The following is a 13767-nucleotide window of genomic DNA, read 5'->3' as shown; positions in this document are numbered from 1 at the left end:
TGTTTGCTTTCGTTTTCAAACATTCAATGTTTTTAGAATTTTTTTAGTATATTTTTGTTCCCGGTTAAAGTGCCTTCTTCATACAGGGTGGTCTACCAAATAAAATGGTCGAATCTGCAACAAATTACTTTTATGTTTTTAGGATCCAAAGTACGTATCAGTCAATCAATCAATCAATCAATCAATCAATCAATCAATCAATCAATCAATCAATCAATCAATCAATCAATCAATCAAATGACAGATGGTTGTTATTTGTCACATACCTGCAGTTGGTGGTGCCACCAGAGTGGCCAGCAATGAGGGAGGTGGTCTTGCGCATGCCTCGGGCAGGTGGGGCCACGCCCTCCTCTGCTTGGGTGCGTGGCACAGAGCTGGCACGGGTGGAGACGAGCAGGCGCTCTGGGTGGTCCTCGCTTCGGCTGCGACGAAGGTGGCTACGGCTGGGGTCGCTGAAGCTTCGCCCTTTCAGGCGGCTCATCAAGCTCTGAGAAACTACCTCGTCAAAACGCTCCCGGTGCTTCTTGGGAATGAAGATCCTGGCAAACATTGTGGAACCAGACAGACTTTAAGAAAAGCTCTGCAGGACAGAAGATGACGAACAGCTTTCAGAACAGTTCTACACAAAACACAACAGAGTAGTAGGGTTTGCATCCTAGTCTGTAGATCCACCTAATTGGTTCAAAAATAGTTCAGTCCATTTCATCTCAGGGGAGGAGAAAGGAGTCCAGCATGCAAGTCTGTTTATGCATGAGCATGCTAGTGAGAGAATGGTGCAGGTAGGAGAGGAGCTTTGCAGTCTCAGTGACAGCTCAGCGTCAGTGCCACCTCTGCGAAAAAGTACTCCACCCCCCCGCATGTGTTATTTTACACCTTACAAACATAATTCTCAATGTTTACCTCCCCATGATTGGAGAAAAAAAATCCCCTTGCACATTTTAGTTTGTTATAAGTTGAGTTTTAGCATGTAGGTGAAATTGTTTAAACAAAATACAAAAACTTTCCAGCAGTTTGGTGTAAGAACGTAGTAATGTGGCCTTCAACCATCATCAGCAGGCAGAGGAATCCTTAAATGGAGTAAAACTCAAAGCTGACATCTGCCAGTGAAAACCTGAAACATTGGCTCCCATTAAAACGTTTAGAGCCAGGCTGTTCGCACATCTCTTCAGTTCAGCCAATTATCTGCAAGAGGAAAACAAATATGTAACAAATCAACAAAAATAAATGAAAAAAGTGTTTTCTACATTACATGCAAGTCACACCTAAACGTTCCTCAATGTTCTGCATCGTTTCCTCCCTATCCCAGCTGTAAAATTGTGCCACCTCGATTTTCTCAACACACTCCCTCCTCCATCTATCCGTGTCTTTGTCTCTCTTGGGCACTCCCACTGTACCAAGGAGCAAAAACTGCTTCAGCTCCCCAGAATGAACCTGTTTCCTTCCTAAATGCAGCACGGCTCAATATGTGTACACCGCAGATGAGAAGAAGGACCAGTTCTGATGGCATCCTGCAGTCTGTTTAAAGCATCAGCTCTAAAGATCACTGAAGGTTACGAAAGACCAAACTAGAATATAGTTAAATTTTAAAATGATGGAATATTTTTTGCCACAATTATTACAATAAATACCTTAATATTGCCATTAGATCCATGTTTAATTTGGCTCATAAATGTTTCCATACCTCAGCAGGTGTAAGTCCTTGTCACTGATTAATAGTTTTTCTTTCCTAATGTGTTGTGAAGGTTCTGAACCACCAAGGCTTTGGTCTTCTTAATAGGTCCATGTAGACCTTCTGAAGCTGATTCAAGCTGTAGTTCCAAGCATTAAAATTTGCCATTGATTATTTGTTTTTGTGAGCTCACTCCATCCATCCATGCATACATACATCAATCCATACATCCATTGATTTTTGGGGTCAGGTCATGGGGCAGTAGCCTAAGCAGTGTAGCGGTTAATGAACTACATATTTAGGAATTAAAGGCTGTTGCTATTCAGCTTATGTTTTAATTTCTAAATATGTGGTTCATTAACTGCTACATATATGGTGAGCCAACACGATTTTGTTAAAATCAAAGCACTCTACTTTGTGTTTAATTAATAATTAAGGGCTGCATGGTGGCACAGGGGTTAGCATTGTTGCCTCGCAGCACGAAGGTCGCAGGTTCGAAACTCGGCTGCGGCCTTTCTGCGTGGAGTTGCGTGTTCTCCCCATGCATGCGTGGGTTTCCTCCGGGTACTCTGGTTTCCCCACAGATCACAACATGCCCTATAGGTTATGAATTGTAAGTCACTTTGGATAAAAGCGTCTGCTAAATAAATAAACATAAACGTAAACAAAATTCATTAATTTACAAACGGGAAGTTGTCCCTTTATTTTTCTTCCCCCAGTTAAACCGGAATGGAAGCTTTTTACAGTGACACCAACTCCCACAAACAGCAGCCAAGCCAGTTTATCCGAAGCAAATCGCTTCCCTTCATATTACATACTAATTCCTAAAAGTAAGTAAGTAAGTAAGTCAAAGTTTATTTATATAGCACCTTTCACAGATATGGGGATCTGCCAAAATGTAGATATTTGTCTACGTTTTGGCCTGTCATCCACACGAAAACGGAGTTTTTTCACACGAAAACGGATCTTTTTAAAAACTCCGGCCAAAGTGAAGATCTGCGTTTTCTCCGTTTTGGGTGTCTGCGTGTGGACAGACAAAACCGGAGTTTTAAGGTCCGCAACGTCACTTTCCGTGACAAAAAAATGCTGACATCACGTGTGCGACCTGTGTTTACACTAGCCAACAGCATGGATGCCCTCAGAGCTGCGCTCGCTTTATCAATTGTCCAAGCGCTTTTTGCTTGTTTGATTTTGCAAGCGGAATTACTGCTCCTTGCGGAAGACCACAGACGAAGGACGAGGTTAAGAACGGGGGAAGTACTGCCGCCTACAGGTCTGGCATGTCCTTATCAACGTATTTATCCGGGTACGTGTGGACAGTTTTTTTTTAAACGAGGTGGTGTGGATGCAAGTTTTTGGAGGGGCGGATATTCGTTTTTAAAAAAAAACGGCTATGTGTGGACTAGGTCCAAGAGTCAGAGAAACTCATTTCTCTCTCTTCACATTAGCAAAAAGCTAATTACTAGACAGTCCGATCAACTGTTAAATAGCACCTTTTCCGGCGACTACCCCGACTTTTCCGAGCCTTCGGAACAACCAGACTGTGGTCTGAAGAGTGATTGTGCTCAAACTCGACACATCACTGAATGTGCGCTTTTAAATCCTCTTAGCTAGTGACTAGCACAGCCTGCTATCATCCGAACGCCACAATAGCAGCAGCATGTTGTGCCTGAACACCGCAAAATATACGCTAAACCCAGCCTAAAACAACTAGAACCAGTGCACAGGTCCGTTGCAGTCGAAGAGGTTGTCCCATTGGATATAAACTAGCCCATTAAGTCCTGATTCTGTTCAAATCTAGGCCTTGCCGACGAGCTGTAGCATTCGTCGTGCCTGAGATAGGATCGGATACGTCAGAACTGAGCGGGATTTCCGCCGCAGACACGCTGCTTCTCCATTAAAATCCCTTTGGAGTAAACATTTTGGCTCTTAAAACCGCCGTGTTTTTAGCCAAAAACCAGAGCTCAGCTAAAATATCTCAGTTCGCTTGTGGATCTGATTAAAGGGAGTGACGCAACCGTGCCTCGCCTCCATTAATCACATTCCTTTAGCCTGGTGCTACCATCTACTGGCGGGTTTTTCACCCGGCTCTCATAAGCTCACAGCTTTCCAATTTGATTCCTCTAATAGGTTTCTAGTGCATCATCACAATGGCCTCATACCAAAATGTCTATCTGGCCTCTGTTATAGCTGATGTCACACACAGTTTCAGTCAGGAAATACAGAGTTTCAGACAGAGTTTCTGACAGGAAAGGAATCTGCAACTCAACGAGTGGGAGAAAGTGAAGCTGCAAATCAACAATTTGGGGAAAAGCATCTAGGAAATGGGGACAGCAGCCCAAAATCTGAGTAACACGCTGGATGTAATTGAACAAGATCCTAATGTTGTGCAAGAATTAAATATTTCTGCTGTTGAGCTGCTTCCAGAACAAATTCTGCAAACAAATTCTCCTTCAGGCAACAGAACCACCTGTTCCTGCCACACTGGAGACCGATTCATCCGCAACGGACGAAATTCCGGTCCACCCTGGCGTTGAGTCCGCCAAAATATTCTTGGGACACCTAGTGCCCCAGGAGAAAGCTGGTAAATCTCTGGTGTCGGTCAAACTGACCCAGAATCTATCCTGCAACGCACTTCTTGACACAGGTTCAGATTTTACACTTATAACTCGAGCGATGTTCGACCGCATCTGCATTTCTTGTGGAGCGGGTTCAGACCCCCAGAACTTGTTCCATGTTCTGTAACGGTCAAGACTTTCTCTCATGACTTAATCTTGTCTTCTAGGTCTGCCCTCCACTTCTCGATCGGTCCCATGACTCTGACACACCCCGTGTACATCTCCGAGCATGCAAGGATGCCTTTCACTCTTGGCATGGACTCTGAGGCGCATTGATGCTTTCATTGATGTGGTAGGGGGGAACTCTGGTCAGGGGTTGAAGAACCTCTGCCCATCGTTCTGCCTCCTGACCTCCACTGTATCACAGTTGGTAACTCTGAGCAGGGGGGAACAACATGTTCACCACCTAGCCCAGAACCTTTGCCACCACAGATTCAGCTTTCATCAGAGTCACATTCTGTTGATTTCTCGAACATTGATCAGGTCGTGGACCTAGCTGAGGCTCCTACCACTGTAGTTGAGCGAAACAAACAACAACTTGTGTTAAAATATCCTGATTGCAATAATCTTTCTCTTTCCACCATGTGGGCAGGTAAACACCTTTCCAGCTACATCGGTGGCCAGAAACTCAGCTTTGAAACTCGACTTCCGCCAGTGAACTTCCTTAACGGTCATCTCAACAACTTTACAGACCCTCTTGCCACTCAAGGTAAAGATGTGGGCCCCCCCATGGTCCCTCAAACCCTTGTGGCCCCCTGATGATGCGTCCATCTTTCAACCATCTGATGGGTTTGTGTCTGTTCAACTTGTATTTTCTATAAATGACCTTGTCAGTCTTCAGTTCCAGGACCCTGCTATCAGCAGGATGGTCTTGCACCTTTCCGACCCAAAAGCTCATCTACATCCTTCTCTGGAGTTTGACTCCGTTCCTGAGCTGCATGCTCTCTTTTATGTTCGTGTCACTCCTCTTTCAGGTGTTGTTGACCACAACGGCGCTGGGCTGACCAGGGAATCCAGTACCTCTAAGATCGTTGATGTCCACAGAGCCTGTGTTGTCCCTGCAGCAGAACCACTCCTACCCTAGTTGGGAAAGCCACCAGACCCAGGGAAGGCTTGCAGCGACGCTCCGCCTGAGACTCCAGACCCTTTAGTGGGAACGCCACCTGCCGCAGGGAAAGTTGATGGTGGCACTGAGACTCCAGCTGAAGCCCAGTACTTTGCGGTGGGAACACCACCTACCAAAAGGGGGGCCGACGCCATCACTGACCTTGCTCCACTACAGCTGGCGCTGATGACCTCTCCTGAAGTGGGTGACTTACCTACCAAATGGGGGATCAGATGTCGCCCTGTACCTTCACTGGCTGACTCTGATCTCTCTGATCGCACCTGTGTGTCGACCGGGGGCCCTCCAGAGAGCACATCTACTCCGGACCCTCGTAAGGCTGCGCCTGCACCTGCCTAAAACCTAGAGCATTCTTGGTTTCAGTCTTCAGGATCGACAATGTTTCTCTTGCTAGTCACATGTTTCTGTCTGGTCCTGAACGTGGCTGTGCTTCCTCCTCAGCTTCCTCTAATACGACCGTATGAGCCTGGGTCCTCTTCAGGTGTCTCACTCCGAGGACTCCCAGATCTCTTGATGTCTAACCATCACCTTCTGTTCCAGCCAGTTCAGTCTGGTGGCGCTGTGGCTTTCACTAGTGAGCGGGTTTTGCAGAGCCTTAACGACAATCTGCCTGCGGTGTTTTTTTTTTCCACAGACAAATCTGAAGAAACCAGCAGGGGGCAGTATGACTCCTCATGATCAGAGGGCCTCTCATTCTGACCTCAATTTTGCTTCTAATTCTGGTCACACAAAAGTCACCTCTGGTAAAACTGGTTAATAACCTTTCACGGGAAAGGTCAGGTCCATACCTGACAACTAAACCACTCTCTCCGGTCGTGTATCTGATCAAGATCACCAAAGGTAACAAGGACCCCATCTATTTATGGGTCCGCAAGAACAAAATCAAACTGCACAAAGGTTCCACTAATTTGGATGTCATTATAACCAATATAGCTGACTACCAAACTCAAATCGTGCCAAAAGCGGGGTGAACTTCCATCCGCTCTCGCTGGGTTCTCTGATTCAGGTCACGTAAGTCCTGTTGAGTGTATGTGTGTGCGAGAATAGATTTCTAAACATATTATGCAGACTTGGTTGATCTTGGTTGTGGCCATGCTGTGGTTTTCCATAATCATATGATTTAAGTTCATAACAGTTCAAAGTGAGTAACTCCACTACCTGTTGAGTTGATCCAAATGAAATGTTTCTTTATTTTTCAATTTCTAGTGATTTTGATAACTTTTGAAGTTTAATCTTTTGATAACTGATTTCAGTTCATTTTTATGCTTCAGTTATTTACTAATTATTGATTCCTACTGTGATAGAGTCACATATAGGTTTAAACACTGATTTACATTTTAGTGTTTTATCCTTTATTATTACCTACTTTAAGATGGATTCATTCATATAAGTTTCTGTCAGTACATTACAGCTGATTTCTTCATGATTTCTTTATGTTATCTACTATGGTCTCTTTATTTGACTTTTGCTAGTTTGGGGCTGCAGCCATTTTGCCCTTCTCTTTTGATAACATTTTGCTCAGAAACGTTGATTCCCCTTGCATATAGTTTAGGGTTTTGTTAATTTTATTCTTTTTGCATCACCTTTTTCCAGTACACGTAGTGTATGGCATCCATTCATTTCACCAGAAATCTTTTCACATAATCTGCTCACATAGTACATTTAGGTACATGTAGAGGGTACGTTTATTTTTGTTTGTTGATTTGCATCTGACGCAATCTTCCTGTCTACCCTCACGTGCTTGTGTCTGGTCTACTCCTCTCCTGAGCTTCGCCATTGGTCTTCGCTACCTGGGAGACCTCTATGCTTCTCTGCCTTATGCTGATGCTGCCTGGAGCTCCGGTTCGTGGGTCTGCACGTCCTGTGGTCCTGCCGTGATGATGGGTCGTCTATAGTTCACCTGGGACCTGATCCGGCCTCCTCTTCATCTGCCCCCTTCCTACCTGTGGTCTACGCTGTGTGGGAACACAGAGCTCCTTTATCCTTTTTGAAATACACAAATAATTCCTAACGATCAATTGCTGTTGAAATAGCTACCTTCACAAGGATATACGAATGATCTACAGATTGTTGACTTAACCACTTCCTAAGGATATGATCCTGACTATTCATTGGCATGGGGAATGCTTCCTCACTCCTGCCTTCAACTGGGACTTGACACCTGCCATTCCTCGACGGAGTCCTTCGGGGCTCTAGGGTTGGTACAACGCCAGGTGGTTTTTCCAGACCACCATGACCTTGTAAAAAGGGGGACTTGTAGCATCACTGAATGGCCTGATTCTTGACCCTCAGGTCAGAGACACAGCCTGGGTCACCTTGATCCTGGCTGCTACGACAATCTACAGTGTTTCTTTCACAGGAGACTGAATGTCGGTCTACCACCCCTTTAATCTGACTGCCTTTATCTGACTGCTGTTCCATCTGCAAGATGAAGGACACTTCAAGAATTAAAAGAATCATTTTTAATAAACTCTTTTCACTGTCTATTACAAGGTTCATAAATAATCATCATGGTTCTTTATAAATGTATTTAATCACTGAAATGAATTATTATTCTTTGGTTAATAATTATTATTTATGATAATCAGTCATGTTTAACAGTGACAAGAAGGTCATGTGCACTTATACACACCCTGCAGGACACAGAAATCAGGTTAAAGGTAACTGCATTCACATGTCTTTTTCCATAACACCAGAGCTTTCTATCTTGGGGAGGCGGGCTTCTGAGGTATGTTAAAATCTCTACACGTCAAAACCTGATTCGTAGACCAGAAAATGTCCATTTTATAAAACAGAACTCTTGGTATTTAGCGAGTGAGTTCTAGAGAAGTGGGATGGCCGCCCACACGCTCTTTAACCAACAAGCGATTTCTTTCACGCTGGCAGAATTGCTACAACACAACAAATGACACCTGCAGAACAAAGCTGACGCAAACTCCTTCAGAGTTATTATTTTTGAGACGCAACCAGTTTCATCACTCGTTGTGACCCGGAGACATCTCAGGACTGACTTGGTCGCACTAAGGTTCTTCTATCCACCTCGTGCTTGGGGTCATCATCTCCTCCTGACATCTCGGATCCAAAAGGGGGTCTCCTAACTGGGTGAGGTAGACACTTCCGACAGACTGCGTTTGAATGCTCTTTAATAAGAACAACTTTGGTTTATCTGCAAACCAAATTCTTTCTACCCAGAACGCGTCTTCTCTCAAGATACACGTTCTGAGAACATTGCATTCTCCCACCAACAAACACACTTGAATTTACAACTATTATATACATAGATCTGTATATGTATGCATGCATGTACATTTCATTCATTAATTTGTTTGATCTTTCTTAGGAATTAAAACATAAGTTTAATAGCAACAGCCTTTAATTCCTAAATATGTAGTTTATCAACGCTACAGCAGGAAGGCCCAGACTTCCCTCTCCCTCGCCACTTGCAGCTGAGAGACACAGTCCTTCCAGCGTGTCCTGGGTTTTTCTTTAGGTCTTCTCCTGGTTGGAAGTGCCCAGAAAACCTCACCAGGGAGGTGTCCAGGAGGCATCCTAACTAGATGCCCGAGCCAATGGCGCCCCTAAGGGGTGGCCATGGCCACTCATAGAAAATAGCTGCCCCCCCCCCCCCCCCCCAATAAAATTAGAAATAGCATTTGAAATAACTGAAATGTATTTTTCTGAAATTTTTGTGTTTGTAAAATTTAAGTTAAATGTTTTGGATACGTACTGTTTTTGTTTTTATTTATTTATTTTCTTTAAATAACACGAACAAAGGAACAATGCAATACACTGCCACAGGCTAAACTCCCAGAGTTACCACAAGGAGCAATTTGGTGTGCCACCCCCAAAATTTCTTTGGCCCCATCTGGCCACCCCTATCAACATTTTCTGGAGGTGCCCCTGGTCTGAGCTACCTCAACTGGCTCCCCTCAATGTAACGCAGCAGCGGATCTACTCCAAGCCCTTCCTGGATCTCTATGGGGGAGCCCAGTCACCCTAGAAAACTAATTTCAGCCGCTTGTATCCGCAGTCTCATTATTTTGGTCACTACTCAAAGCTAGTCAGATGAGGAACGTAGATCGACCGGTAAATCGAGAGCTTTGCCTTCAACTCAGCTCTCACATCACCACAACAGATCAGGACAACGCCCGCATCACTGCAGATGCAGAACCATTATGCTTGTCGATCTCATAGTACTTCTTTCTCTCACTCGTGAACAAAACCCCAAGAGACTTAAACTCCTCCAATTGGGGCAGGACCTCATCCCGGAGAAGGCATTCTACCCTTTTCCGACTCAAGACCATGGTCTCGGATTTAGAGGAGCTGACTCTCATCCCAGCTGCTTCACACTTGGCTGAGAATCGCTCCAGTGTGAGAGCCAGAGATAATGTCCTGATGAAGCCAACAGGACCACATCATCTGCAAAAAGCAGAGACTCAATCCTTAGGCCACCAAAACGGATCCTGAATCCAAAATTTGACAATCCGTTGGAACCTACTCTCCAAAACCCTAGACTTTACCGGGGAGGCTCAGGAGTATTATTCCCTTGTAGCTGGATCACATCCTGTGGTCCTCCTTTTTAAATAGGGGGATGACCACCCCATTCTGCCAATCAGAATGGAGTGGTCTAATGAAATCGCCCCTATGTCCATGGGCTATTGCAAAGCTGCGTCAGCCAACACAATCCATGGCCCTAACGCTTGGTTTATGCTTGACGCGTCCGCGAGGTTCGCACGGCTCCGCGCGGCAAAATTGCGTCATTTTAACAACCACTCCCCTCCACCGCGCCTCCGCACGGCCCAAGCTTTCTGCACTGTGCACCTAGGAAATTTTCTAACCACACGGACGGTCGGACGCGGAAAAACATGGCGGACTGGCAAGAACTTGTATGGCAGAGTTCGTAAATACAGACATTTGTATGATTCAGCTCTCAAAGATCACCGTGATCAACATGTTGTTAATAATTCTTGGAGAGAAATAGCTCGCACTGTCGGAAAAGACGAGGACGCTGTTAAAAAATGCTGGACTGCCATGTTGTAAACAACAGTAATTTTTACTTCTACTATGGTGTTGTGTTGGATGCATGCCGTAGAGCTCCATACTGCCCCCTACAGTTTGGGAGAATATTGGCTCACCGCAGAGACGAGCCCCATGAACCATAAACGCAGCAAGTTGTGAAGCGCGTTCCATCCGCAATCCGCATCACCAAGTGGAAAGTGAATGCGTCAAGCATAAACCAAGCTTAAGGAACTCTGGGTGGATCTCACCCGCCCTCGGAGCCTTGCCACCAAGGAGCATGTTGACGAATTCATAGACCTCATCACCAGATATTCAGCACATTCTCACACCCAAAGTGTTGAAAAATGACACTGGCTGGCCAAGCGCTTGTTTCCGATGCGTTGGGACTCCCAACACGTCGGGAGGCAATATGCTGTGCTGGAGCGTTGATTTCCGATGCCCGCGGTAAAACGCACATTTCACTGACATTTAACCTCTAACCTCTTGCTATTTAACCTTCCCATCACCCCCATTCTAATCTTGACCCTGTTTCTCATTCTAAACTTCCCGTTAACCGTGTTTGAAAGGTACGACACGACTAGAAACAAAGTTCTTCATGCGCAAGCGGGTTAAGGTTAGGACAACAAAGGCCTTAGTGACCCCAAGGCGGGAGGGGAGAGGGAGAGGTAAGTGAATTAGCTTGTATTAATAAAGCTCTTGTAGAGCTTTTATGAACCGGTAAAGCTCATCAGCCTCAGACCATTTACAAGAAGACCAACTGCCTTTTTTTTTAATCTTCTTGTTTGTGGCAGTAGCTTATACAAACAGAAGGGGCTCAGCAGCATGTCTGCACTTTATTCTTTCCTCACACTTTCTGCTGGTCTGCATTCTCATGAAGAGACCTGTACCCACCCCAGGAATCCTTAAAAAACTGCTGATTCACTGAGGATTCTTCTTCCAAAGAGACTGACACTTTAAGTGTCTTGTAGCCATCCTCAGCAGACATAACTCTAGTAGCATATTGTATTTTAATGCTTACAGCAGGTAAACTCGTAAGTTAACAGACATGGGAGCTGTTATGTTTATAGGTAACTGTGATTAAGTGGTTTGTGCAGTCATGCCGCAAACAGCCAACAGCTGTTGGTGTGGTAGGACAAATAGGACAAAACCAAAAAATAACAACCCAGGAGCAGAAAGGATGAGAAAACATTTAAGGACGCAGAAGCAGTGGAGCCCTGAGGTTGGAAGAAAGAAAAAGAAGAGAAATCAAGCTCTTTCTAGGCCAGGGTCATGCTGGAATGGAGCTGTGTCGTCTGTAGCTCAAAGTGTATGTAGGACGCACAACTTTCCTGAAAACCCCCTCAGACATCCTCATGCCCACATGGACTAGCAACAGAATGGAGAAAGAAACTGGATAGGGTCATTCATCCAGAATGAAATCCTCCTATCAGACAACAAGTTTCAACTTAATACATTTTTACTCAGTAAATACAAGAACCTGGAGACGACTACAAAGTTCTTTCCTGAGTGAAGTTGGATGTAGCTTTTGTGATGTCCTCAATTATAAGGAGGGCACGAGGACTCTATAATTGGGTCTGAGGGAGGGTGGATCAGGGACACAAAGCACAGAGGGATGAATGACAACTGCAACTGGGAAACTCATCCATTATTATCAGACCCACTTCGGACCAGCTGGGCCGAGCATGAATCTGCAAACTCAAAGGCACGGAGGAGTTAGATCCAGGGGCTGGGTTTACATTACGAGGAAAACAAACAGAAAATGAGTGTTAGAAGCTTTTGGGAGCCCTTTTCTTCCGTTTAGCATGCCATATTCTAATTTATAGACATACTCAAGTTAGGAACAAAGTCGTTCAGCTAAACCCCACAAAAACGGCACAAAGCTCTGCCATCTTTACTTAGATCAAAGGAAAATCATACCGAAAGTGTCTGGAGAGGCTCCTGTCTCTTCCCATGGCTCTGCAGGGCTCCGAGGAAGCTTAGTTAAGTAACGCAACCATTTCTTCACATCCACTGGTTGTCTCCATCTTGTTGGATCAACTTTTCCAGACAAAGAAGAAAAACAGGAGCTTTAAAAGTTGCAGGCTCGGAAAGCAGCCAAGCGAAGAAACGCAGGAGATGAGATAGAGAGAGAGAGAGTAAACCACGAGTGGGGCTGTAGCTCACAACCCTCCACACCTCCTTTACATCTTCACAAATGATCGTCAGCTGTTCTCCTTTGAAATTTTGAAATGTGCCCATATTAAAGAAAAAAGAGGCAAAGGTCAGCGCCAACACGGGTAGGTCTTCTTGCTCAGCTGAAGGAGAAACCTCAAGTTCTCCATCACTCAGCAGTCAGAGGGAGTGAGTGATGAACCTTTTGGTCCCTCAGAGGAGGAAAGGAAGAATGAGAAGAGTGAGGGGGGAGGGATGAGACAAAAGGAAAAGAGAGAAAAGTCCCAATGGAGTTTTATAGGCAGGTCAGCACAATGACTGGATCCATGCAGGAAAAACCGTAATACACAGACATGGAGCTCTGGCAGCTTTCAGTCGCTCTAAAAATCAAGTTATCTCGTTGTAGTCCACATGCTAACATCTAAATGATCAAAGTTTCAGCATCACAGCTGAAAACGACAGACTGATTCGATTCTGAAGGAAGATACAGAAAAACATCATTCAGGTCATTATGAGGCAATGGAGGGCCAAAAGTGCCACAATACCAAATAAATAAGTCAATTAACCGAACAGTCATTATTGTTTATGTCATTATTGAAAAAAAATACTGAAAATAAATGCATTAAATACGTTTTATTTGTCAACAATTTCAAGTAAAAATGTGATGATTCTGGTTTTGAAGGCTGATGCCTGCTGACACCACTTTCATCAGATTCCAGTTCCGCTGAAAATATACTAACTGAATACAATTTTTAACATTGATGATTAGCTTTTGTTTCTGAAAAACTTCCTGTTAACATTTGGTCATGGTGTGTTTACAGAATGGGGAAAAGTATCTGAGTTTTTAGTAATACCTGGCAATGGTGTGTTCACGGATGAAAAATAAAATCTGATTTTCGTATTTCAAAATTGCTGACCTGATTAAGCAGATCTTGCTGAATTTGGAATCTTGTTTATGATCTCCAGCCAATTTCATGGTGCATATCTGCTTAAATGTATCATTGACTTCTTACATTTTCAAAAATAAATTCAACATAACTGATATACGTTTAAAGTGTTTTAATTAAATGTAAAATAATCTGATTAAAGTTTTCATTTCCTAGAAGAAAATAAAGTACGGGCTGCACACAGTGGCTAGCACTGTTGCCTTGCGGCAAGAAGGTCCTGGGTTCAAATCCCAACCTGGA

General features: G+C 44.3%; 1 protein-coding gene across 5 annotated transcripts in view; it reads right to left on the bottom strand.

Annotated features, from left to right (window-relative positions):
• Positions 1–13767, bottom strand: part of grid2ipa (glutamate receptor, ionotropic, delta 2 (Grid2) interacting protein, a) — a 63876-nt gene that overhangs the window by 24003 nt on the left and 26106 nt on the right. For 4 of the 5 annotated variants that reach the window (XM_015945677.3, XM_054750537.2, XM_015945678.3 and 1 more), the window contains exon 5: positions 267–539. In XM_015945677.3, coding sequence (XP_015801163.3) covers positions 267–539 — 273 coding nt within the window. Of the gene's footprint in view, positions 1–266; positions 540–12346; positions 13222–13767 lie in introns of those variants that run through there. The other variant, XM_015945680.3, reaches the window with a different exon arrangement.

The sequence above is a fragment of the Nothobranchius furzeri genome, chromosome 12 (assembly GCF_043380555.1).
Source record: "Nothobranchius furzeri strain GRZ-AD chromosome 12, NfurGRZ-RIMD1, whole genome shotgun sequence".
In the NCBI taxonomy this organism is placed as follows: domain Eukaryota; kingdom Metazoa; phylum Chordata; class Actinopteri; order Cyprinodontiformes; family Nothobranchiidae; genus Nothobranchius; species Nothobranchius furzeri.
This window is presented reverse-complemented; position numbering and strand designations above follow the sequence as displayed.